General features: G+C 38.9%; 2 protein-coding genes across 2 annotated transcripts; one reads left to right on the top strand and one right to left on the bottom strand.

The window, feature by feature from the left end:
* Positions 1–600: 600 nt before the first annotated feature.
* LOC146369720 (interferon-induced protein with tetratricopeptide repeats 2-like) lies at positions 601–2035 on the bottom strand. The gene is made up of 2 exons (XM_084910734.1): positions 2031–2035; positions 601–1900 (listed from the first exon to the last, which is right to left on the bottom strand). The coding sequence occupies exons 1-2, from the start codon at positions 2033–2035 to the stop codon at positions 601–603; spliced, it is 1305 nt and encodes a 434-aa protein (XP_084766860.1).
* Positions 2036–3832: 1797 nt separating this feature from the next.
* Positions 3833–24470, top strand: pomgnt1 (protein O-linked mannose N-acetylglucosaminyltransferase 1 (beta 1,2-)). Its single transcript, XM_084910363.1, has 21 exons — positions 3833–4368; positions 5192–5294; positions 8696–8811; positions 9547–9612; positions 9951–10064; positions 10172–10289; positions 10917–11015; positions 12347–12474; positions 13265–13335; positions 13428–13503; positions 14488–14571; positions 14712–14753; positions 15214–15272; positions 18430–18502; positions 18650–18778; positions 19141–19266; positions 19427–19491; positions 19581–19625; positions 19732–19867; positions 19956–20065; positions 21657–24470. The coding sequence occupies exons 1-21, from the start codon at positions 4249–4251 to the stop codon at positions 21736–21738; spliced, it is 1962 nt and encodes a 653-aa protein (XP_084766489.1). The 5' UTR covers positions 3833–4248; the 3' UTR covers positions 21739–24470.
* The last annotated feature ends 1720 nt before the right edge of the window (positions 24471–26190 follow it).

Here is a 26190-nt window from a genome sequence, read left to right as displayed (position 1 = left end):
TGGCCTGCGATGTAAAATCAGTTTGATACCTGCTTCAGTCTTTGTCGATGTGCACATTTTGTAAACTGTCTGTGAGAACCTGAGGACAGTACTGCTTGAAATCCACCGTGCAGCTGCTCACTTCTTTTTTCGCATCATGAGCCTGTGCCAGCTTGGAGATGTTTGCTGATCACTCTGCATTCCTTTACACATAACTGTTATGATCTCATTTCAGAAGGTGTCATACTGTTCCAGATAATTTTCCAGTAACTTCATTTGATTGTCTCAGCCGCAGAGGATAACAAGAGACAAATACAAAAGCTCTTAAAAAAAAATTATTCAACTTTTTCAAAATTAAACCTTTTATGTAAAACACAATTAAATGAATGAACAAAAAACAAATGCAAACTGCAAAACTTGGGTAAGAGTCAGCAACATTAATGGAACAATATTAAAATCAATACAGTTCTTTTTAGGTCATGTATGTTATTGTTACTGTTATAACAATATCTGAATCAATAATAATTAATTATTAGTTTCGTTGCAAACATTTAGACTGCCAGCATAGTAAATGTTCTTTATCTTTATTCTCTTTCTTCTTCGCAACCTTAGTGTGAGCTCTTACTGTTGCAGCTTGATTAGAAATTCCTCTATTTCTCTGCTACCATATTTTTTAGTGTATTTCTCCAGCATTGTAATGCTGTTTTCACGATAGATGGATTGGTGAGGTATCGCTGCTGCCTTCATGTGATATTCTATTGAATTTTGTCCATCAATCAACTTTCCATTAAAATATAAATGTTTTGCATATTTGTTGTAAAGCATTTGTTGCTCTTTATATTCCAGGTCACTTTCTAGCAGTTCATTGTATATCTGGTCAGCTTTGTCTTGCTTATTTACCTTTACATACATGTCTGCAAGAGTTATTTTCATGTTAAGTGAAGAATGAGGGTAAAGCGAAATCACCTCCTTACAGAGACTGATGGCTTTGTCAGTCATGCTGCGCTCGAGCAGACCGGTCCTTGTCTGCCTGGAAAAGATCCTACTTCTGTAGCAGTTTGCAGCACACCACTTCAGGTAACGTTCATCTGGATGTCTTTCCAGAGCTTCTTCTATCAAATCAATAGCTTCATGTACAGATAAATATTTACTGTAAAGCATAAGTACCGGATTGATACCACTGTAGCTGCTAACTGGCTTTTTTAAAACTCTTCTGGCCAATGTGCATACTTCATCTTTCATTTTTGTTCCTTTTTGAGGACATGCATCAAGGTAAAGCGCAGCAAGGTACAAGTTCTCTGGATCATGTTCTTTGGCGATTCTCATTTTTTCCACGATGGCATGGTCGCTATTGTTATGAGCATTCATTAATGCTAACACATAGCTGGTCCGCCATGCCACCATGTCAGGCTGCATCCTGATGGCTCTCTGGAAGTAATCTATAGCCAGCAGCTTTTTTTCTTTGTTGAACTTCATCAGGGTCCAGGCTTTTTCTGCATAGATCTCTGGATGGAGTTCATCCTGGGATGGAGGTGGGTATTCATTCATCAGCGCATTAATCTTTGACAGGTAATTCTGACTTTGTACTTGTTCTCCCTGTTGGTTGTGTAGCCAAGCCAGGTTCCCATAGTTCACTACCAGCCAGGCACCCTCATCTGATACTGTGTTTCTCATCTGACGGAAGGCTTCTGTGGCCCTGCTGAAGAAACGCAGGGCATCTTCACTGAAGCCCAGCTGGTAGTGAATGAACCCCTGCAAGTTATAAATGTGACCCAACCAGCTGTACCCCTCTTTGGTGCCAATGTCCTCCAAATTGTACTTGAGACGGAAAAGTGTGGACCTGCTATAGTCCAGATTCCAGTTGAAGTGGCACTGCAGAGCCTCCAGTTTGGACTCCAACGTTGACAGACTCTGAGAAGAACTATGGGGATTCAAAATTAAAACAAATGCACATTCAAGAAATATAATGTTCTCTAAATATTCAAATCACATACGCCCCCCTCCCCCCCCAAAAAACAAAAACAAAACAAAACAGAAAAGCAGCTACTCACCTCATTTTCCAGCTCAGTTGCTTTCTAAATAGCACTGGTGTCCTTTCTTTGGACTGTTTCTTTGGGTGTGGCACCATAAAAGTCAGTCATGTTTAACTTCTGTACTGTTGTAAATGATGAACTTTGAACTTAGTGAACTATTACTTCTCATGAAAAAATACCGCCACGTGTATATTTAATTAGGTTAGCAAGATAGGTTAGCAAATGATTAATTTTGGGTGTTACCCAAAGTATTAGTCAGGAAACTGAAATGTTGATTGCATACTTTTTGGATTTCTTTACCTGACGTAAGATATTTTAAGCCATCAAAAGGCTAAAATCCAGGTGAGGTCATACTAGGTGATGTCTAAACTGAATTCCTCTTGAAATTATTTTTCAAAGTCATTCCATTCAAAGTGCAGTTTAAATAAATGAAGTTCACACAGTTAAAGGCTGAGCCCTACCCTATCAACTCTATCAAATGCTTTTTCTACATTTAGAAACAATACTGTGGTTTCAGTGTTTTTACTGTGTCTATCAAATTAAGTAATCTATGTTTATTCATTCATCTATGTTTATTATTGGGCATACTTTTCAGGGCTTCCAGATGAGTCTTTAATGGCACATATAGTCATTTTTTAATTTATTTTGACTGGTTAGCTAGAAATCGTCCTAATTTGTTACCATGTTCTTGGAAGGCATCCCTTCTATGTATGGAAATAGGGTGTTGGGCCACCCATCACCGGTCATTCGGTACCTTTATGTACGAGCTTGGATTATAATGCCAGCAGTCAGATTTATTTCCAGTAGGTGGTTATAAACTGCAGCAGTAGTGGGATTAAGAAGCCATTTTTATTTAATCCTGTTGTCTCTTTTTTATTGGAGCATAGGTAATAAAAATTGTCTTTCTTTGCCTTTTATTTTCAGTTAGGGAAGACGAGGGAACTTAAACCTTTGTTTGCTGTTTTGGCATTGTCCCAAATAAACTAGTGCCAGGCATTTTCAGTTGTTCTGTGAAGCTGGCCTTTTCTTATGAGTGGTTGGAGTGGGGAGTTGCACCTCATCTCATATTTTTAATTTTCTCTTTCTCAACATATATATATTTTTTATTATATTTTATATATACATGAGTGTTACTTTATGTGCAATTTGGAGTTTTTTCTATGTACAATATTTAGGATTCCATTGCCAGTAGTGATGTGCCGCTGTTATCTGTATATGACTAAAAACACTTGAAACGTATTGAAATGAAAGTCTGTCTCTGCAGTAGTCATCATTTTGCACATGGATGTTTAGCTTTAAAATATGTGACCTCTCTAAACATTAGCAACTAAGAAAACTTGGCAAAAGGTGGCCTGGTAAATAATAAGTAAATCAATTTTTTTTTTCTCCTATCCAATTCGGGGTCATGGGGGGCTGGAGCCCATCCTGGCTGTCAGAGTACACCCTGGCCAGGTCTAGAGTCTGTCAATGGTCTAACATGGACAGACAGCCATCATGCTTACATCCACACCTACAGCCAATCTAGAATCACCAGTTGGAGTTCCTGGAGAGATCGTGCAAGCTCTACACAGAAAGACTGTAAAAGCTGCAGTGCTATTTTGTTGTTGTTGTTGTTGTTGTTGTTGTGACATTTCAGCTTGAAATACACAATGCTATTGCTCCCATTAAGTCCTTCTAAGTTTTAAAATACGAAGGAAAGCGGGCTCTTACTTACCTTACTTACTTTAAAACAAACAAACAAATTAACGTCAATCATAAGCGTTAACTCGAATAACAACCAGTAGAGGGCAGAAATACGCCAATGTCTTTTCTGCCTATTTAAAAAACGAAGAAGGAAGAGGACCTCTGTGACGTATTTTGCTCTGCGACAGAAACTCTGTGTATGTTGCGGTTTAAAGCTACTTTTCTAGAAGCAGCTGCTTACTATGGAATATAAATGGCACTACAAGACTTACTGATGACTCCGTGATTAATGATGTTCATACGTGAACAGAAAAGAGGCGGCTGGAGCATGTTAAAGCCCCGTACAGTCACATGGCAGTTTGGTGTCGTCGGCTAAACTTGGTGACTATTTGTGCACAGTGCCTTTTTATTCGCGTCTCTTGTTTAGCTTAGGTGAGCATGTAAGAGTCAGCCGTGTTTTGGTGGTGTGGAGTTGTGCATGTCCCGGTTGCAGAAAGTGGAGGAGAGCAGGCGGAGGGCGTGAGCTGTGTCCAGGCGGCTGTCGGTGTCCGGGATGGAGACCTGGACCCCCAATCCCCGAGCTAAGCCCTTCATCCCCCGTCAACAGAGGAGTCTCTATCTCACCTGGAAATACAAATTGACCAACAAGAGGACGATTCGCCGGTTCTGTCAGGTAAATAGTTAAACGGTCTGTACTGATAGAGCTCAGCAAAAGAGCGATGTTGTAAATCAGTAAAGTAAACGTATTGTCCTGGATAATTGTCCTGTTTTCTCGCTTATTTTGCATTTAACAAGCCACATTAGCTCGTATTTAAAGGTTTCATATTGCCAAAAAGTTTTGGTAAAGGAAATGTCAGGTGTTCTTTCAAAGTAAAGGCTGCAAGACATATCCTGGCTTGATTATATCAGTGCCCGTTCCTAGATGCACTCACTGGGCACTTTGTAGGTTACATGTTACTCGTACTGGGTTGGACCCCTATTTTCCTTAATTTTTCATGGAATAGATTCAACAAGATGCTGGAAACACTCAGTGATTTTGATTTATATTGACATGATGGCATCACACAGCTGCTGCAGATTTGTTGGTTGTACGTTCATCTCAATCTCCCATTCCACTGCATCCCAAAGCAATCCACTGGATTGAAATCTGGTAACTGTGGAGGTCATTTGAGTACATTGAAATTATTGTCATGTTCAAGAAACTAGTTTGAGTTGATTTAAGCTTTGTAACATGGTTTGTTGTCCCGTAAACAGACATCAGAATAAGCACACCGTAGTCATAGAGGGAGGGATGTGGTCTGCAATAATACTTGTTGGGTGTCGCATTTAAATGACAGTAAAATAAATACCATCTGAATCTCACAACAGAAATCAAGACTCATTAGTGCCACCAGATCAGCAATTAAGTGAACCATTTGTAGAGTTTAATAATATCAAAATTAACTAACTACAGACATCAAGATGAACACCGGTACATTTTTTTTTTTATCCTACAGGCCGGTGCCGTGTTGTTTCTGCTGATAACCGTCATAGTCAACATTAAACTCATCCTGGATACAAGAAGAGTTGCCAGTGAAGATGCAGCAGCCCAAGAATATGGTGAGAAACATGTTCACATGTCATTTTACTTATACTTAGTACACTCAGGTTTAAGTGAGTGTATGTATAAATTTGAGCCTGTATGTACGATTTTGACCCTGTGTGGATTGGTGAAAATCCTAAATGAATTCACACTAATGCGTCTAATTCTAAGACTTTAAAGGTCTGTGCTGTACAATAACTCCGCAAAAAAAACTGCTACAAGCAACTCGTTACCATGACATTCTACCCATGATGAATGTTGGCGAGTGACCACAGCTTTAGCTTTGAGTTGTAGCAGACTTTTGTGATTAGTAGTATTTCGACCTGATAGATGGATGTCTCATCCTTTGACATGTCAACTTGAACTTTTTATCTTGATTCGTGATTTCAGAGTAAACTTTAACTACAGTCTTTCACCCATCAGTATACTTGGACAGACACTGCAATTTTGTCATGGATTTAAATTCAGTTTTATTTATATAGTTTCCTCAAGGTGATTCTATAAAATATCTCATCTACAATATGTGTATACAGTATACAGTACAGTCTATAGTCCCCAAATGTCTAACTCTGTGACTCTCTGGACAGTAATGCAGCTTTCAGTCAATTCCTCTGAAACGTTTACTGTATGTTAATGTAACAGTCAGTATTTAAATACGTACAAAATCAGTTTAATAGAAGAGTTGAGGGTTGATCTGTCTGTTGCTATCTGACATATTCACTAGGGGTGCAACAATACACAAAATTCACGGTTCGGTTCGGTTCGATACTTTGGTGTCACGGTTCGATATTTTTTCGATACAAAAAAATGTTCATGCCTTTTTTAATTCGTAATTTATTAAGATTATAAATATTTCTTTTAACTCAAAAATACAGTTTTTAAATGAAATGTTGCTGAAACAACAAAATAATAAAAGAATAAAAGAGTTTGGAAACGAGTTTATTTCAGAGAAATGTCCTTTTCCAAAATAAAAGCTATGCTATACCCTTCTTCTGGGGTAAATTCTCACGAGCATATTGAACATATCAGGTCCCCATAAAATGAACCACTCTCTGATGGACCTCACCTCACACACATCTTCTGGAGTGCTAGCACTTAGCTGCATATACAACAAAAACAACTTAAATAAAAATATGTATTGCACAGAAATGCCTTCCTAAATATATTTTTAAACATTTGAAATGTTCTAAAAACAAGGTATCAACCACATTATTATTATTATTATTATTATTATTATTATTATCATCTGTAGGAATGCAGTCTGCTAACCTGTACAAGTTAATTTCCTCCTCTGCCACTTCGGCTGCAGACCTGGTCCTTGGCTCCTGTGCCATGAACAGTTCTCCAAACAACTCCTTCATGGCCGACTTTTTCTCTGGTGGAGATGCTGATGGTGAATCTGAAGAGTTTGCTGCTTGAGTCTCTGCGGAGGTCGCAGTTTCTGTGGTGCCTGCGACTTGGTCCTGAGGAAATATAAACAACCAAACTGTTAATTGTATTTGTTTAAATAATATTTATAAATCAAGCAGTAGCTAAATAAAATTTCAAAAATAAAAAAAAAAGAATACCTACTTGTTCAATGCTCAAGACAAGTTCTGTGGCGAGTGCTCCATAGACTCTCAGCTGAGTGACATCATCCAAGTGTCGCAGGGACTTGAATCGAGGATCTAAAGCTGTGTACTTGTGTAGGTAATTCTGAAGGGCAGGATCAGCGTATCTCTTCTCCAGGTCCTCCCTGATGTTTTTTTTTTTTTTTTTTTTTTTTTTTTTTTTTTACATCTCTCACTGCTGGGCTGTCATCACCAGACTGCGCCATAGAGTTCAGGATGTTCATTTTAAGTGGCAGGATCATGGATGCTGTTGGAGACGACGCTTCACACATCATGACTGTCACAGTTTTTAGGGTTTTCATGACTGTAACAAGATTTTCAGCCAGTGCATGTTCTTCCTGAGTTAGATTCTGAATGTTCTTCATACTCTTCTTCACAGTATTGTCGGCCATAGCAGCATACACTGCAGCTTGCTGTTCAAGGTATCTTTCCATCATATCATGAGAGGAGTTCCACCTAGTTGGAACATCTTGAATCAGTTTTTTTTCACTAAGCTGCAGCAGTTGCTGTTTTTTCTTAAACACATTGCATCCTGTTGTGCTTCTGTGAAAGGAGGAGACAATTCTTCTCATCTTTGCTAGGAGATGGGAAACCTTCTGCACTGCCATTCCTTTCTGAGCAGCTATATTAATTGTATGTGCAAAACATCCGATTTGTGGCCCCAGTCCAGCAGCTGTGACGGCATTAACTATGTTCTTAGCATTGTCAATAGTTACAGGTATTGTCACATTTGGTCGCACTAACTTCCAGTCTTCCACAGCTTCAGAGAGACCTTTGGCTAAGTCGTCAGTGGCGTGACTTTCGACCAGGCGTGTCTGCAAAACAGTTTTTCATGTGCCATTCCGGATCAATGTAATGTGCGGTGAAAGTGAGGTAGCTCTGCGTAGCTCTTGACGTCCAGCCGTCTGAGGTCAGAGCAACAGCGGGTGCTGCTGACCCTGCCGTCTCTAATTTTGCTTTTGTCTCCTTGTACAAAGCAGGAACTGCGATATCGGTGAAATAGGTTCGTGAAGGAATACTGTAACGGGGCTCAAGTACTCTCAGCATTTCCTGAAACCCGGTGTTTTCTACAACAGAAAAGGGTCGCATGTCGACAGCAATAAAAGTAGCAATTGCCCTGTCGATTTCTTTTGCCCTCTTAGAATCATGCGCTAACGGCTGTCTAAATGACTCCGGCAAAGTTTGTAGCATGTGTGTTTGTTGTTGTTTTTGTCTGCCTTCACTCGTCTTTGCATTAGGGTGATGTCGGCGTAAATGTGCAATAATATTTGTTGTTCCCACCGATGTAATTAACCATGGCATGGCACATCCGACATACTGTTGTAGTTTTGTCCACAACGCGCTTACCATCAGGGTCATACTTCACACGAAAGCCAAAAAAGTTCCAAACGCCAGATTTCAATGACGGTGGGGGAGGTTCAACTTCGGGAGGCATTGAGGCAGTTGCAATGAGCTTAGCTTCTGTCTCGCTAGCTTGATTGAATGCATGTGGGTGGCGCTCAGTGGATCTGTGCTCGACAGTGCAGCCTAGGCGGAGTAGTCGAACGCAGATTCACTGAGCGCTCAACACAGACAGCATCGTCAGAAGAAAAGTTGATAAAATAAATAAAAAAAAATTGTTCGATACACATGCGTACCGAACCGAAAGCACTGTATCGAACGGTTCAATATCGATACGAGTATCGTTGCAGCCCTAATATTCACCCATCACTCATTAACCTTCTGAGACACAAAGTGTTCCATTAAAGTGTAGTTTTATTATAAAGTGCATCATCTTGATCTTGATGTTTGTTTTTCTCTCTCTTTAGAGGATGTTATTCCTAACATGGAGACAGCACGCAGGCCGGCTAATGGACGCAAAGTCCTCGACATTGAGGTGTACTCCAGCCGCTCCAAGGTCTACGTGGCAGTAGATGGCACCACGGTGGGTGATTAACTGGTTAACTGGCTGATGCCTACTGACAGGTTACTTGAGACATACTGCTTTAATACTCAAAGGGTCTTAGCTAATATAACCGACTCACACAACAACAGAGGGTTTGGTCTCACTAACTTTCCAGGTGCCTGAAGACAACAACAATCTTACTCAGACCGAGTAAGCTGCTGCTGCTTGGGCCTCTCACCATCGCAGTTTTCAAGACAATCTATACATCCTAGACTAATCTTTCCTCCCACTAACCTTCATTTTGTTGTTAGGTTTTCAGTTGAGTTCTGTTTTGTCAAGGGAAATATTGGCAATGCAAGGTGTTTAAATTTTGGCTTTTTAATGTCATTGAACTCATGTTCAAAATGGTAATAATCCTTTATAATGAATTTGGTTAATGATAGACACAAAGCGTCAGACTGTTTCTTCTGGCCAAGCATTCACATGCCACATTTCTCACAGAATTATATTGTATTTAATAAATAATACCATGTACAGCAACAACAATACAAATTAGTCTCCAGTAAGTTTCTCATCATGTGGATAACTTTACCATCTTAGACTGCCACTGGTGATGAAGTCCCTATCCCGCTAATAAATAAAATGTATTTTGTATTTTAAATAGAAATAAAACAATGTAGAGTATACCTGGGGAGCCTGCCCGGGTAAGATTAGTGTCTGACACACTTGGCTCAGTAAAAATATTGTTTTTCTTTATTTTACCTGTTCCTGCAGGTGCTGGAAGATGACATGCGAGAACAAGGCAGAGGGATCCATGTGATAGTTCTCAACCAAGCAACTGTGAGCATGTGCTGCTTATTCTTCATATCATGACGCATGTCTTTCCACTGGCAACTCATATGTAAATATAACAAACTGCAATTACTGTACATACTAGAGGTAGGAGGAAAAAATGGATGCATCATATTATCATGATTTTTTTGCTAATTGTGTTTCACTGTATTTATAGCTGTATTTATCACAATACAAACAATGTCGAAGTTAAACTTATCAAATGTCAGTAGTAGATTTTTTTTTTTTTTAGCAATTTCTTATTTTTCTGTGTGTGTGTGTGTGTGTGTGTGTGTGTGTGTGTGTGTGTGTGTGTGTGTGTGTGTGTGTGTGTGTGTGTGTCACAGGGTCATGTGATGGCCAAGAGGATATTTGACACCTACTCTCCCCATGAGGATGAAGCCATGATCCTGTTCCTCAATATGGTGACTCGTGGTCGAATCCTCATCTTTACCATAAAGGTCAGGAGCTTCTAACTGTCTGAGGAGTGAAGGGGATATTCATGTCCAGTCATAAACCATACCTGTAACTGTGTTTTTTGTTTTTTGGGGGCTTATTTGTCCTGCAGGATGAGGGCACATTCCACTTGAAAGATGCTGCTAAGAACCTGCTCAAGAGTCTGGGCAGCCAGGTGTCCCTCAATCTGAGCTGGAGAGACATGTGGACTCTAGTGGTGAAGAAAGGAGGTAGAAAAGCAGACCTTCATTTATTATTATATCTTCCATTATACAGGAAGAGCTTCACTAAATCGATCAGTCACAAAACATCTGAGGAGCTGGGGAGAATTATGATTGGTTGTTTAGAAACATTAAGAAGATTTGATTATGAGATTTCACAAAGTCAGCCCAAAGTGCACCATTTTATCGTGGATTGACATATGATTTTTATTTTATTTTATTTATTTATTTTTTAACTAGGATCAGCTTAGATTGTTTTCTGGGCCACTACAACTTTACTGTGTATGACTGAAAGAAAGACTTTTTTTGTTCTACATATTCACATTTGTGTCTTGACCTTTGCGCTTGAGGTGTTGTCACTAATGGCTAAACACTTTTTCTTAGGCTGAACTTAATCGTCTTTGATTTACAAGAAACAAAACAGATGGATATATTTAATTGTCTGTGCAATTTTTCATCACTATTTTCTACATAAACTTGGATTTTGTTGAGAAGTTATCAGTATAAACCATAAATAAGGCATCTTTGATCAAATAAATAAATCAGTCAGTAGGGGGGAAGAGACAAAAGGAAAAACAAGAGTTTAGACTTGCCCTGAGATTACCTCTCTTGACTTGACGTTGTTTTTGTGTTCAGGTCAGGTTTATGGAGAGAAGCATTCAAAGTCTCCAGCTCTGTCTACCTGGGGAGACCCAGTGCTGCTCAAGACTGAAGTGCAACTTACTGCCTCTGAAGGTAAGGGCCAGTTTTAGCATGCTTGACAAAGGGTGAAATATTTAAAGTTGATTCCTCTCTCGTGCACAAAATGTTATAAAAAAAAAAAAAAAAGTATTTTATTCACTAAAAGACTTGTAGCTTTTTTTATGAATAATCTTTTGAAAGTACGATGACATGCAGTAAAAGTTGGGTCCTTGAGAAAAAAGTCAGTTGGGGATTTGCTTCTGCTTATATTAGGATGTTTTAGTCAGGTTAAAAGTTTGAGCCAAAGACTGTATATGAATGATGGTTGAAGTCACCGGTAGTTTTGGATTTCACATTTTGTAGGTTTAGCATGAGCATTTTGGCCACAGTTGGGGAAACTGTAAAATGTAAATTTAAAAAAAGATGATGATTTGAAGGTGTCAAACACATTTTATGCACAAAATAACACAAATGTTAAAACTGAGAAAAAATATTAGTTCAAACCAGTTCCTGAACTTTGGGGAGAGGAAAGTTGCTCATTCTTGTTTGATACAGGAGCCGAGCTGCTCAAAAGTCTTGTGTCATCTTTGTTGTATTTTTCATTTCATCATGTGTCAAATATTTTTAACTAATTAAAGGTCTCTGCTGCAGGCAGGCCAGTTCAACACCTATAATTCTGACCAGTGTATATTGCGGTTTATCATTGTCTTGCTGAAATATGCCTCACATGGGAAAAAAAAAAAAAAAACGTTCTCTTTGGGAGCATATGTTGCTCTTAAAGCTGTGTACACATTTTAGCATTAATAGCGCCTTTTCAGATGTGCAAGTTGCCAGTTCTAATGCACCCATGTATATACCATCAGAGATACAGGCTTTTGGACTGAGTGCTGATAACAAGCAGGATGGTCCCAGTTCTTTTTAATCCAGAGAATGCAACGGCAGCCATGTTTGCAAAAAATAATTTAACATTTGGATTTGTCTGACAAGAGAATAGTTTCCCACTCTGCCTCAGTCATTTTACGTGAGCTTTGGCTCAGAGCAGAACACAGCATTCTTGGATCATGTTCATATACATCTTCCTCTTTTGCATGATAGAGCTTTAAGCTGTATTTATGGATGACACAGATACAAGTTTGCCTCTCTAACATGTTCCTTTCAGTCATGTTGCTGGCCTGTTGACAGTTAACCTAATGTATTGCAACATGTTCCGCCTGCTCTATCTTTTTAGTATTATTTACTTCTCCAGCCTTTTTCCCCACCCCAACCTTTTTGCTGATATAGGAATGGGAATACTTTATGAATCCCTAAGAGAATAAAGTTCAAAATAATTTTATATGTTACAAAAAACTGTAAAATAATTTGGGATGTGATCTTATGTTCTGCAGAGGCAGAGTGCCACTGGGCAGACACGGAGCTGAACAGGAGGAGGAAACTCTTCTGCAGCAAGGTGGAAGGATACGGCAGCATCTGCAGCTGCAAAGATCCGGCACCCGTAGAGTTTAATCCTGACCCTGTAAGACATGTAACAGACACGACTCTTTAGTTTCACCATGTTTTTCCTGTGTGGGGAAGCACATGAATGCCAAGCTGTAAGGAGGGAGTAATGTCCTTTCATCAGTCAAATTATATTTATTTATTTTGCTATAATTTGTATGGGTTTTTTTTGGTCTTGGATGAAGACAGAATCCCACAGAAGTGAGAGTAGCATTTGAGCGAGTAGTGAGGCACTGAGCACACTTGCTCGTATGTTTGAGTATGCTGAACTTCACTGTCTCGATGATACTTCCTGTGCTGCTCTGTAGTGAGCCCAGGATATTGGCGTTAGTGCTCTTCAGGCTCAGTTAGAGTGACCCTCCAGTTTGCAATGGATCTCCACAACAGAACAGAACAGAACAGACTGTCATCATCTGCAGTCCAAAATGGTGGAGCTGGAATTTGTCTGAGCATGCTGCGAGGGACTCAAGACAGTTGAATGACATAAGGGGCCTCCATCTGACAAACAAGCCCGAAGGATGCCACAGAACAGGAAGGACTGAGTTAGCTTAGAGTCCAGTAGTAAAACAACCACTTCTTAGACAGATGGAAAAATAAAGGTAAATTGCCGAATTTACCTGGCCAGCTGTCCGAATACATGAGGCTGTATAGTCTATGTAAAGTGTCATTGTTAAAATGCTCATATACTTGGATTTAAGTAGTCAGGTGTATGCTTCACCGATTCTTGTTTCTTGTCCACTAATTTGAGTTTCTTGTGTGCAAGTATAGATTCAGTATGATCACATTTTTACTCTGTTTCGTCCTTGCAGCTCCCCATCAATAATGTTTTCAATGTCCCAGTGGCTGTTATTGCAGGAAACAGGCCTAACTATCTCTACCGGTAAGATCTGAAAAATACTCTTCTGTCATACAGGGAAGTAATAAATCTCTGTCAAAATATAACTAAGTGTTTGGTTTTTTGTTGTTGTTTAGTATGCTGAGGTCACTTCTTTCAGCCCATGGTGTTAACCCACAGATGATCACAGTCTTCATTGATGGATATTATGAGGTACCTTTATTATTATTATTATCATTATCATTATTATTATTTGTTTATGTATGTATGTATTTATTTATTTTGATTGCTGCAGTTTACTTCTGCCAGTGATTGGGGTGTACCTTTGCTGGAGTTAGGTCATGTGACTATCAAAGTCATACAATTTTTAAGATCTTAATCAAGACATCATATTTCAATACCTTATTTTAAACAAATACAACAAACATAATTGTATTTGCAGAAGTCTTTATAGATCGTTTAGGTATCTATATATCTTTTTCCTTGTCAGAGACTTTGAAGTTATTGATAACTTTTTACACCTTGGCTGTAAGAGGCTGATGCGGATTTGTTGTTAACCTGCCGGGCAGGCAGCGTCGGCACTGAAGTTGTGAATGCGATAATTCAAGTAACTCGTAGGAATTTGAAATTGATAATATTGGTGCTCCTAATAAAAATGTTGGATGAGTTTGAATCTCAGTGACCTCAACCTCAAGTTCAGAGGTCAACTTTTTTTAGAAAGCCTTGTGAATGCAATAACTTGAAAACAAGGCTTTTGAAATTGATACTATCTCTCTCTAGGAGACGAAGGGGTACCACTGACCACTGCCCCCCAATTTTTTTTTTTATTGGGAGTCAGTTTGACTTATAATGATCACGTGTGTTTTACCAAATGAATGAACTGAATCTATAAATTAATTATCTTGTTAAATGTTAAAAATAATAATATTTAATCTCTACAGTGTATCCTCGTCATAATTACCACAAGAATAGGATTAAACTGCATCCTTTGTGAGATTAAAAGAATTTAAACTAGAACTACAGAAATCCATTTTTTGGGTGTTTTTGTGTTCTCTCTTTAGGTTTCTATTTCTTTTAGAAACAGAATTGTCATTTCAGGTTATACTCAGCACCTCAGTGAATTTTGTTCAGGGAAACATTTTGCAAATTATTAAAGAATCTTTTTGTAGCTCTCAAACATCTGCCTTTTTGACTTAGGAGCCAATGGATGTTGTTGACCTGTTTGGACTGAAGGGAGTTCAACACACACCTATCAGCATCAAGAATGCCAGAGTGTCTCAGGTGAGCAACAGCTTCTCATTCAAGTGTTAACACATAATTCAGAGCAATACAAGCATAGATTTTAAAGGACCAATGTTTCCTTTACAGAAATGTTCAGCAGTGTTGTTATTAAACTCAAACATCTCTTTCCTCAACCACAGCACTACAAAGCGAGTCTGACAGCAACCTTCAATCTTCACCCAGTAAGGAAACACTCAACTGTATCATGTTAATGCAGCTTGTTATAACTCTTATTTGAATTTTTCATCTTTTATAATAAGTGCATTGTACAGCCTCAATTTTACATTGCACTTCAGCATTTCTTTAATTAAGAAAAAAAATCATCTGGCACGTCCAAACAGAGGTTTCACAGTGCACACTCAGTTGCTCCAATTCATTTGTTTCTCTGACCATCATAACCAGAGGTAAACCCTCTAACATAAGTCTGAATTGTAACTGTATACGTATAAATTTCTGCTTCTACTCAATATTAATGAGACTTCTGAAACTCTTACTGTCAACACTGACATTATGATTTTATGCAGTGAACTCTGTGAATGCACTGTGGGTGTTTTAGTGTGTGCAGTTGCCTGGGGTAGAGTCTGTATGTACCATATGTATGCGCTCATTAGAGTTTGTTGTGTCTGTTTTATCTTTTCCCAGGATGCTAATTATGCCATTGTACTAGAAGAAGATCTTGATATATCCATTGACTTCTTCAGGTATTTCTTCCAGTCTACATTACCACTACTAAAAGCAGCCAGATGTCCGTGTTAGTTCCAGAAAAGGGCTCTTACTAATTGATATCTAGTCACTCTCTACTGACAACTTTTTATGCAGCTGCTGTTTTTGGTTCTTAACCTGGTAGTCTCATTCTGTTAGACTCTACTCATGCTTATGGAATCTGTGCTAAACATTCTCCATTATTTCAGAGCAAACTCCCTTTAAATTGATTTTACATTTAATGTTATTGTGAAGTTTATTTAATTGCTTATGTATTACTTAATTACTTCAGTGTAGTAAGCTGTAAATGCTTTAAACTGCAGTTAAAAGTCCAAAATGTACGCCCCTTACACTTTTTCTTGCTTGGCTGATTGGTGGCTCTCCCCTTGTATTGTCCTGAGCAGCCTGGAGATCAGGCTGGCTGGATGATGATTAGAATGAAGAATAGGCCTAAACAGAAGTTCACGGTATTCCACCATCTTGAATTGTTTGTTTTTTCTTTTTCCCCCCCACTCAGCGCCACACCCGCCAAGGAACAGACTCTGATTATTGGTGATTCAGTTTTCACATACGTGGCATTAGAGACACCAGCAACCATAATAGATTGTCTTCCAGGGCCCAAAGCAGGCGATTCTGAAGAAACCCTGAAAGTGTTGGCTAAGGATAAACGTAAATGCTGTAATATTATAATTCCTTTTGGTATTAATAACACCTGGTTACATCAGTTGGATGTCATTAAAATTAATGTTGCATCAGTGTGTAACTTTGCCTAAACAATGTATACAATACAAACCTCCCTTAGACAGTATCATTTTTAGGACATAGCATACATTTTAATTGCTATGTAGATGATACCCAGCTTTATCTATACATGAAGCCAGATAATAAACACCAATTAGTTCCATTCCAGGTGATTCTCTAAAAGGTCTCCATAAAGGACCCGTGATTCCTGCCACATTGGCTGCTTTGCACCCTGACAGTGATGCTGCCACAGCTCTGTACCATTTATACCAGCACTTACTGAGTACTTGTCAGCGCTGGTATAAAAGGAAAAGAAGTCAAAACCAGAATTAGCAAAGACCTCACAGAAAGTCAAACTGTTGCAACATCTCTCTAGTGGTGCAACGGATCAAAGATCTCACAGTTCCGATTGGATCACGGTTTTAAGTCACGGATCGGATCAATTTTCAGATCAGCAAAAAAGAAGAAGAAAAAATTTTTAACATTTACTTATTAACTTTTTAAGTATTTTTTGCCTATTAAAAACCTTCAACTCAAGACTTATTCCACGCAATTATATAAAAAATTAAGGTGCGATATAGGGCAGTACAGGGCTTTGTATCTACGACTCCGCTGTGATATAATGAGCAGTCACGTAGCTTTCCGTTGACCTGGAGGTCCACCCGTTTGTAGTTGGGCAACAGAAGATGCCTGGGACAGTTCAGCCATAACTTTAAACTTTTCCTGCTCATACATGCCTGGGTACGATCTTGTCACTGAAGTGGACGCGAACGGGATATCATAGCGTGGCTCAAGCACGTTCATCATAGTTTAAACCCCTTGTTTTGCACAACGGAATACGGCCTCCCGTCTGCAGCTAAACACCCCAGTAGCTTTTGTAATAGCTTTAGCCCGGTCAGATTGGGCAGCAAAGGGCTGCTTAAATACCGCAAATTCTTCTGCTCCTCCACTTGGACCGCTAGCGCTGGCCATAACTATCGCTTGACAGACCCACCACGCGCACCATACACATACGTTTTTTTCCTTCTTTTTCGAATCTTCGGAATAACGTGCGTGCTGAACCGTGGAGTGGGTTCGGATTACGGATCAACCGTGATCCCTTGCACCACTACATCTCTCTGTATAATTTGTGATCTCTGAGCTTCTGTACTGAGACGTTATTAAAATTACAGTAAAAACTGACAGTCCTACACTTGTATCTTCGTCTTGGCTGCAGTGGCAGTGAAAGAACGCACCAAGGTGCACGACCGGTCAAAACGACATCACAGCAGCAACTTGCACCAGTACTCTAGTACTTCCATATGGGAGGGTGGGGATGTGAAGCATAATCACGTCATAAGACACTTCAGGACCATTGAATAGAACTCTGTATTTTCATTTTTAACCTTGGAGATGAACTCACAGTGCACATTCTTGTGAAGGTTGCTTGTTTCAGTCCTCGCATAACAAATCCACCTTTGGGTTTGAATGTAGGCACACATTAAAACTGGTGCTCAGTTTCTTTCTCCAAGAGAAAGAGAGCTTGTGCATTAAATGGGATGCTTACTCTTAAGGACCCAAATGTATACTAGGAATATGTGTCCAAACTGTGTGCTGTTGCTTTTGCAGCAAGCTGTGGTTTAGTTAGCCACAATTTAATTAAGAAATGATGAGGAGAGAAAGTGGAAATACATCTTTATTTTTTTTTGTTAAAGGAACTTTCTGCATAGCATCCTCAGCTCTTCTGTGACATTTTTAAAGATGTTTTTGATTCTATAATGTAAGCTGAGACCGCCCTTTAACACGATGACCTGCAAGATTCACCACCAGATGGCAGTAGATCGACAGTGATAATAATGCTCTGCTCTGTTAGAACCTCTAGCCTTCCTTTGTTGGACAGGCTGTGCTTTGAACTGTGTGTTTGCTGCTGTGAAAGCTCCAGCTTCCCTCCTGGGCTGACCAATCTGTTTGAAGCTCTGACTTCAATAGTGGAGAAGAACTTGCGGCCATCATCTGTGTTTGCGCCAGTTTGCTTTTGAGCTTCAAGCTTTCAGTTAGAGAGCAGTGAAATTAAAGCTTGGTTCTATTGACAAAAACAAGCCTGTTATTTCTTCTTTATGTCCAATAGTTGTAGTTTCTTGAAGGAATATCTACAAGTCCAGTTCAGAAGCTCCCTGTGTCAGCTGTCAATCACAGTGACCACTTGCTATGAAAGGTCTGGTAGAAAAGCTCAGTGTAATCTGTTGAAGTACCAGAACAATGTTCCTGTTCAGTGATCAGACGTCTGTATGTTCGGGTCTTCTGTTTAGATCAAAGTTTTCTTCATGTTTTTTTGTTTTGTTTTTTTCTAAAATCATAACTGCAAACTAGACACCTTTTTATATTCAGTCTATTGTCAGAAAACGGTTACATTATCAATATTTTCTGTTTCTGTAGCTTCCTGAGTCAGACCATCCACCTGCTGGATGAGGATGACAGCCTGTACTGTATTTCAGCCTGGAACGACCAGGTGAGTGCTGACTATCATCTGTATTCCTTATTTTCACACTTCAGTGACTTCACTATTTGACTTCTCTAAGCCTGCTTTTTATGAACATTGTCCCGCCAGTCTTTGTTATGTAGATGATAACGCTCCCCTATATGTGGTGTTGATCAGGGCTATGAGCACACAGCAGAGGACCCGGCCCTGCTCTACAGGGTGGAGAGTATGCCCGGCCTGGGCTGGGTGCTGAAGAAAAGCCTCTACAAAGATGAGCTGGAGCCAAAATGGCCTACACCCGAAAAGGTGCTTGAAGTTGTCTTTTCTTTTGTTGTGATATTTTGTCACTGATTGATTCTTCCAGTGGCCATGAATAGATATGTGAAGTGAATAATCTTCAATAACTTTTAAATATAAATAAAGTTTGATTGTCATTTAGAAAAGTGATTAAAAAGGAGCTGCATGAAAGGATTTTTAATATATTGTGTTGTTGATTTTACTGTCATGTTGTAATTCTAAAAATCTTGAATAATATCTATGTAGGCCTTAAAAAGAATAGTGTCTAGCTGACAAGTAAAAACAAATGCAGGAACACGCTGTGCATGCGTATGAGGCCGTGGCGAAAAGATCGTGACTAAGTGCGTGCCTGCGCTCTTTCTGGCTTGTAGCTGTGGGACTGGGACATGTGGATGCGAATGCCAGAGCAGAGGAAAGGCCGAGAGTGTATCATCCCTGATGTATCCCGCTCCTACCACTTCGGTATCATCGGCCTCAACATGAATGGCTATTTTCACGTAAGATCTGAAAGGAAAATGCTTTTTGTTATCAGCTTTTCATTTGTGTATTCCTGACACAAAGCGACAGGTCTGAAGGCAGCACTAGAGCAGTTAAGTCAGCTGTATCTTTTTAGCCCGCTGTTAAAGATTGCTGTTTTTGTCTTATCGTGTCACATAGGAGGTATATTTCAAAAAGCACAAGTTCAACACTGTTCCCAATGTACAGCTGAAGAACGTGGGCAGGTGTGTACAGCCATGTGATTAAATGCTATTGTTTTTTGTAAGTAATCTGGCTACATGGTGACAGACTTGGTTTTAATTGGGCTTCACAGCTTGAAGAAAGATGCTTATGAAGTTGAGATCCAGAACCTGCTGAAGTGAGTACAAACTCTGGCATCACTCAGCGTGTTTGCTTATGGTTGTTGTAAACCACAAAAAGTAAAGTGTGTGTGTGTGTGTGTGTGTGTGTGTGTGTGATTCCAGAGAGGCAGAGGTGCTAGACCACACCAAAAACCCATGTGAGGACTCATTCCTACCTGACTCTGAGGGGAAGATCTACATCATGTTCATTAAGATGGAGTCTGAAACAGACACATCCACTTGGACTGAGCTTGCCAAGGTGGTCATATTTACATAAGTGGTCTTGCTTGTGATTTTTACAGGCAGTGATTTAAGCCCTTATAAATTCAATCATGTCTCTTGTTTAGTGCCTGCACGTTTGGGATCTAGATGTTCGGGGATACCACAGAGGTCTATGGCGGCTCTTCAGAAAAAGGAACCATGTGTTGGTCGTGGCTGTTCCGATCTCCCCGTACTCGTAAGTAACTCTCAGATTATATGTAGCCCATACCTGTAATCTTTCTGTGCTTTCTGGGAAAACAAGAAATGTGTCAGAGATAGAGACATGGAAATCATATGACCATTATCTGATGTTTTACAGCAGTTGCACCCTAAAGCAGTATGAAACAAGATGAAACATTTTCACAGCCCTGAGAGGAAACTGTAAAAGATCCTGTTTATTACCTAAGAGCAGCTTCTGTTTGTTAGAGCAGCAGGTTCTGTGTGACAGCCTGTAAATGCAGAACAGAAAATGGAGATGGAGAGTGATGCAAACAGCAGAGATGTGGCCTGGTTGTTACATGAATAATTCAGGGTTTTCAACACAGTGGAAACACAGGCAAACAATGACCTTTTTATGTGACAGGAAAAGGAGAAAGGAAAAGTTTCAGGTACTTTGGATAGATAAAGGGCTATGCAAATAACTTATGCAATCTAAACAACATATTGTCTCTGTTTGCTGCCTGCCTATGATATCAGGCAGTTAGTCTATCACCTGCAGTCTTCTGTTGGAATGGATGTATTCAGGTCCAGGTCTCAAGTGTTTGGCAGTCCAGCACACATTCTGTTACACAGTTGGTATTTAGCTTTGAAATGCTTAGAAGGTGCATTCTCCTAATATGTAGGTTAAAGTTTTAGCCTTATTGTTGATATTTTGGTGAGATGCTGCATCTCTCACTTGTTTATAGTTAGATTGATTCTCATAGCAACACAAGGAGCAGATTTATTAATTGTAAACATGATTAAGTGAAGGATCTAAGAGTTCATGTGTTACTGGTTACAACTGGTGCTTTTAATGAGAAGAGCATTTCAGGAAGGCAGACTATTGAAACACTCTTGAGTACCCTGGCTCATTTCTTTTAAAGAGGTACCTTGTTAGAGGGGAGGAAATAATTCATAAATAATTCATTAGCACCAATATTTGAAGAAAATGTTTGAGTTCCTTCCATTGCCCATAAACGTAATTTATATAATTATATAAAGGTTATATAAACTCCACCTCAAGACATGATGTGAATACGATAGGATACAAAGAAGCAAAGTCACTCCTGCTGCACTGTGCCAGTCATCAGAGGGAGAAAGGCAATTTATTTCAAAAGTAATATGATAACTCCTGTGATTGTGTACACTTCCTTTCTTCAACCATCCAATTGTTTTTGTTTTTTAAAACTTTATTTCAGTAAAATAACTTTAAGCCCTTTAACAGAATCTCTAGTTGGAGTGAGAATTTCTACCCCGTCTTTGCATTAATTACTGATTTACTGATAATTTTTCCTATCAATATATGTTCTCTTTGTCAGTGACCACAAGAGACAAAAATCACCATGGTTGATTAATCTGCTTCAGATTCACAACAACCAGAACAGCCAACTACAGTTGCATTCCTAAAGTCTTTTGCTTTTAATTCTCATTTTAATAACCATCTTGGGTAAATTCACACCAGATAAAAAAACAATTTGCCTTAATTCACTTGTATTTCTGTGTAGGTTCTCTGATCTCTGCTTAATGTTATCATCTCTCCACTTCCTTTTTTTAATCTCATGTGTACTCTCTTCTTTTATTCTGATCAGTGTGAGGAAACCAGCGAATGTCACTCCCATTCATTTAGAGCCTCCTCCTAAAGAAGAGGGAGCACCAGTGGAGCAGATGTAGATCTGATGTTACACGTGTGTGTGTGCGCGCGCGCGTGCACACACACACAAACAGAGACTTCAACAAGCCCTGGCCTTAACACTACTACTTCTCTCCATCAACGAACATTAATAATCCAGCCTGCGGCCCAGAGCTACAGGTCTGTCTTGGGTACAAGAGGGTACCTGGGACACCGAGTCTATTTTTTATGTTGGAGGAAGAATTAACACTACAAACAGCACTGGTGAGTCCGTCCAGCAGTGATGCTAAAACTAGTTATAGTTAATTGTGATTGTTCAACCACAACAGTGTACAGCTGCCAACAGCTGAGTCTTTTTGTGGATCGATCACTAAGCTACATCTTTGACAGAACAGTACAACTGACATAAACACACTGACCTGAAAGAAGGCAGTGCTCCTTATAGTTTGGTATTTTAACTACTGAGTGTTTGTCCATTTTTGTACATACATTTTAACGAATCTCTATTTATTTTACATCTGTCAAAAGTTAGTGCTTTTTTTTCTAAATAAGAAAATCCACTTTGATCAAGTTCAATGCATTTTTAAGAGTCTGACTTTTGCAATGAAAAAATGTAAGTGTGTGTGTGTGTGTGTGTGTGTGTGTGTGTGTAATCTAAAGGTTGGCATTTTTCTCCGCATTAGATATCGAGTGTAAAAGCCCCATGGGTTTGTACCGTTATTGACTGTTTAGATCACTTGCCTCGGATTAGGCTTGATGATGTAATCTGAAAGGTGGCTGAGAGACAAAAACCTGAAAAGTCATACTTTTAACAACATGTGCTGCATCTGAAACCAGAGAAATTGCAAAGGCTGTGATGTTAATGTGTGCTCACCTACAAAACGATGCACATTGAACATATCACTTTAAATTCGGGCAGTTTTTTAGTTTGTTTGTTTTTTAAGTAAATTGACCTTTTTCCATGTAATTATCCGTTTCTGGTATAGTTCACTACTGGCTTTTGCTCTGTCAGGGAAAAAAAGCACGTGGCCCTTCCAGTACCAACAAGTAATAATTGACACAGGAACTGAAAATCATAATTAACAATCATTAGGAACGAAACCTTTTTGTTGTGTACCCCAAAAAAGGAGGAAAATCCGTGTCTAGGATCAGATCTAAATATGCAAACGTGTGTGCTAAACAAACAGTTCAGCATATTTGTATCCTAGCACAGCATTTACGTGTGTACGCATTTTTTTGTTGTTCTTTTGTTTTGCTTTTTCCTGAAGCAGACGCACTGTTTTTTTTTCTGTGCTTGCTGCTGTTTTTGAGATACAAGAGACAGCGGCAGCTGCATAAGGTGCGGAACATTCAGTTGCTTCTTTGTTTCCTGATCGAACAGTGTTCAACTACTGAAGCTACTAAAAACTGAGCTCAACACTGTTACTTTTCACAAAGCCATCCAGTCACGTAGGAGAAGGGCTCAGATAACAAGAACACCTGGTATAAACACTAAAGAACCGAGTCAATTTCTCTGCTTGTACCAAATGAAATCCCCAAACTAGCACTTTAGTCATATATTAATTAGATCATTGTGGGTCAGACATCACAGCAGGCAGGTACTTGCAACCAGCTACTTCCTGGATGCAGCATGTGTTAAAACTTGTTTTTTTCCCCTCCTAATTTCTTAGTGTGCGTATAAATTTTGGTCTCTCTCAACCATCCTGGAGGCCAGAGGCTCCACCACTTCCATCGACTGAAGGTAGCAATGTGAAAAGTGTACTAAATCTTCGTTACATATATTTATCTGAGTTTCTAATTGCAGTGTTCTTCATTTTTAAGGGTAGTAAATACGTGAGAAGATTTATTTGATAATCTCACTGGCCGCATTCAATCCCCTGAGATGCAGCTGAGAGAGAGAGTGTGTGTGTGCGTGTGTGAGAGAGAGAGAGCGATTTCTCTTGTAAAGCTTTTCTAACTGGTGGTCAAATAGAAACCCAACCCTTTAAGAAAATGTTGTTATTATTTATGGTAAGACATGCAAAAGCAAACCAAGTATTATCTGCTTATGGATACATTTATTTTGAAAGTCACACTATAGAACTGGCTAAGCATTTATTCACTCTGTACCGGTCATGTTATCTTTTCAAACAACTGTTATGGATGTTTCAGGCAATTAAAAATGAAAAGATAATTGAAATATTTGTTTCAATTGAGGTCTAAAAACACTGACTTTTAATCCAGATGTTGATATTCTGCCAGACGTTTTAAAAGAACGTGGAGTTTTCAACCATGTTAACAGAGAGGTGTGTGTGTGTGTGTGTGTGTGTGTGTGTGAGTGAGTGAGTGAGTAAGAGATACTGGACATGTTCTTACCAGCTGATGTAAGAACGCATTAACCAAATGAATGTGAATTTGAATTCTCTGTTAGTATTTGCAGTTATTTGATTGGAAGGTGTTTACCTGTCAGAATGAACCACTGAAGTTGGGGCTAAGTTTAAGTCCTAGTGTGTTTCTCTGGTTTTAGATCTCTGCAAATTGTCTTTTTTTCCCCTCTGGTTTGTTCTTTCATTTCACTTTGTGGTGTTGCTGCTTTTCTGGGTTTCAAAGGTTAAATTAAATTGAATCATTGTTTCAATAGCAATACAGTTGATTTAATACTGTGGCAGGATTCTGAAAATACTGGAAAGTGCTTCGTATGAGTGACAGAGGAGGATTTGTGGACTTGAATGCAGTTTGACATGTATGAGTTTCTTTTATCTTGGAGATGAATAAAGATTTTTTTTTAAACTCACTCTCATGCTTTTTTGCTTTTCTTTTTTTCCCCCCCTCAAGGCTGTACTGTACAATATTTTAATAATTCATACATAAAGATTTATTATGTGTGTATAATATTCATGGAATAAACCAGAAGCTCTTGTTGTTCTGAGAGTGTGTGTGGGAGAGAAGAGAGCTGCCTCCAGATTTCCCATGAGAGGCATGCAAAGGAACTGAGAGGCAAAAACCACATAGGGAAATGTATGCAAATCCTCAGGACTCAGTGGATTTCTGTATTCATTGTGGCTGACCAAGGATGAGTGTGGCTTCCTATCCTTTGAGGTCCAACTTTTGCAGCTAAACTGTTGGTTTTTGGTGATTAGCCCCACTGACATCAGTCTTTTCTTTTGTTCAAGGAGAGCCACATGTTGTGATGCATGTATGTATGTGGAGGCAGACTTCTAGAGGCGTTTTAAATTCTGCTTTATATTTAAGCCAGCAATCAAAATGAAACAGATCTGAGGATTTAAACTCATCAGAGTTAGGCTTGTAGATGCTGCAGAGGACATACACCTCTTTAAAGGACCATTGTTCAACATTGTGAAATTTTTTGAAACACTGAGATTATTTGGGCATGACAAGGGGGGTCTGGACTGAATTGCATGTCAGTGATAGTATTCTTTAATTTTTCATGTATTATTATTATTATTATTATTATTATTTTCAACTGACTTTGTAACAAAAGCAAAAGAAAAGGATCTTCACCCGTGGTCTCGGATCAGTTAGTTGTTAAACTTTGAAATGGTGCAGATGAGGGGGTTCTGTGGGAACAAGACCAGTTGCAGAGATGAATGGAAATTCTCTGTGCATTCATCATTATGAGTGACATGTTTCATAGCATACAAAGACATTTTGTTCATGCATCATCTAAATTATAGATTAGTGTGCCTGCTGAAAATTTAAGGGTCTCCTCACTCTCACTTCACTACACAACTGCAGCCATGACCGAAGGAACTCAATCAATTTATACAGAACTCTACAACTTGTAGTATAACTGTGTAATAAATATAACATGATCTCATTTGATCAAATATCTTACATGCTGTTTCTTTTTCATTTGAAAGTCAGCCATGTCTGTACTTCTTGCTGTTATTTTTCTGTTATAAATGACTGTTTGAACAAGGCTAATGGATAATGTTTGAAAGCATTAATTCAAGAGCAGTGAATAAACAGTTGAAATTAAAATAGAGGAAAAATGTCTTAAAAAAGGTAAAAATATTAAGTTGCAATATTACAATAATACAGAGAAAACATAAACATTCAGACTACGCCGTCATCTAGAAATTTGATTCTGGGTTTAACAGGGACTCAGTGAGAAGAAGCCAAAAAGTTACATCAGTACTCTCTGCAGCATTTTGGATCAGCTGAAGGCTTGAATTTAGAAGCAGGACATTAATGATCATCTTTATGTCCTTAAGACATTCCTGTAGTTTAAATAATTGGTGCGTGTTATGTGGTTTCATGAACAATTCAAGCTGCATATGTCATCCACATTCTTGTGTTGTGGCATTGTTATGCAAGGCCTTCTAATTATACTGCATAGAGGAATCATATATAATGCAAATGGTATTGGTCCTATCTAAAAATCCTTTTAGATAGATTTTATTTAAACCACTGCAGCACAGTATCCTTAATACCTACATCATGTTCTACTAGATGTATGTAATTATTGTGATCAGCATTATTAAACGCTGTGT

This window comes from Perissodus microlepis, chromosome 17 (genome assembly GCF_051167445.1).
Source record: "Perissodus microlepis isolate ML-2025 ecotype Zambia chromosome 17, ASM5116744v1, whole genome shotgun sequence".
NCBI classification, from domain to species: domain Eukaryota; kingdom Metazoa; phylum Chordata; class Actinopteri; order Cichliformes; family Cichlidae; genus Perissodus; species Perissodus microlepis.
The sequence above is the reverse complement of the archived record's forward strand: the minus strand, read 5'-3'. Positions and strand labels throughout refer to the sequence as shown.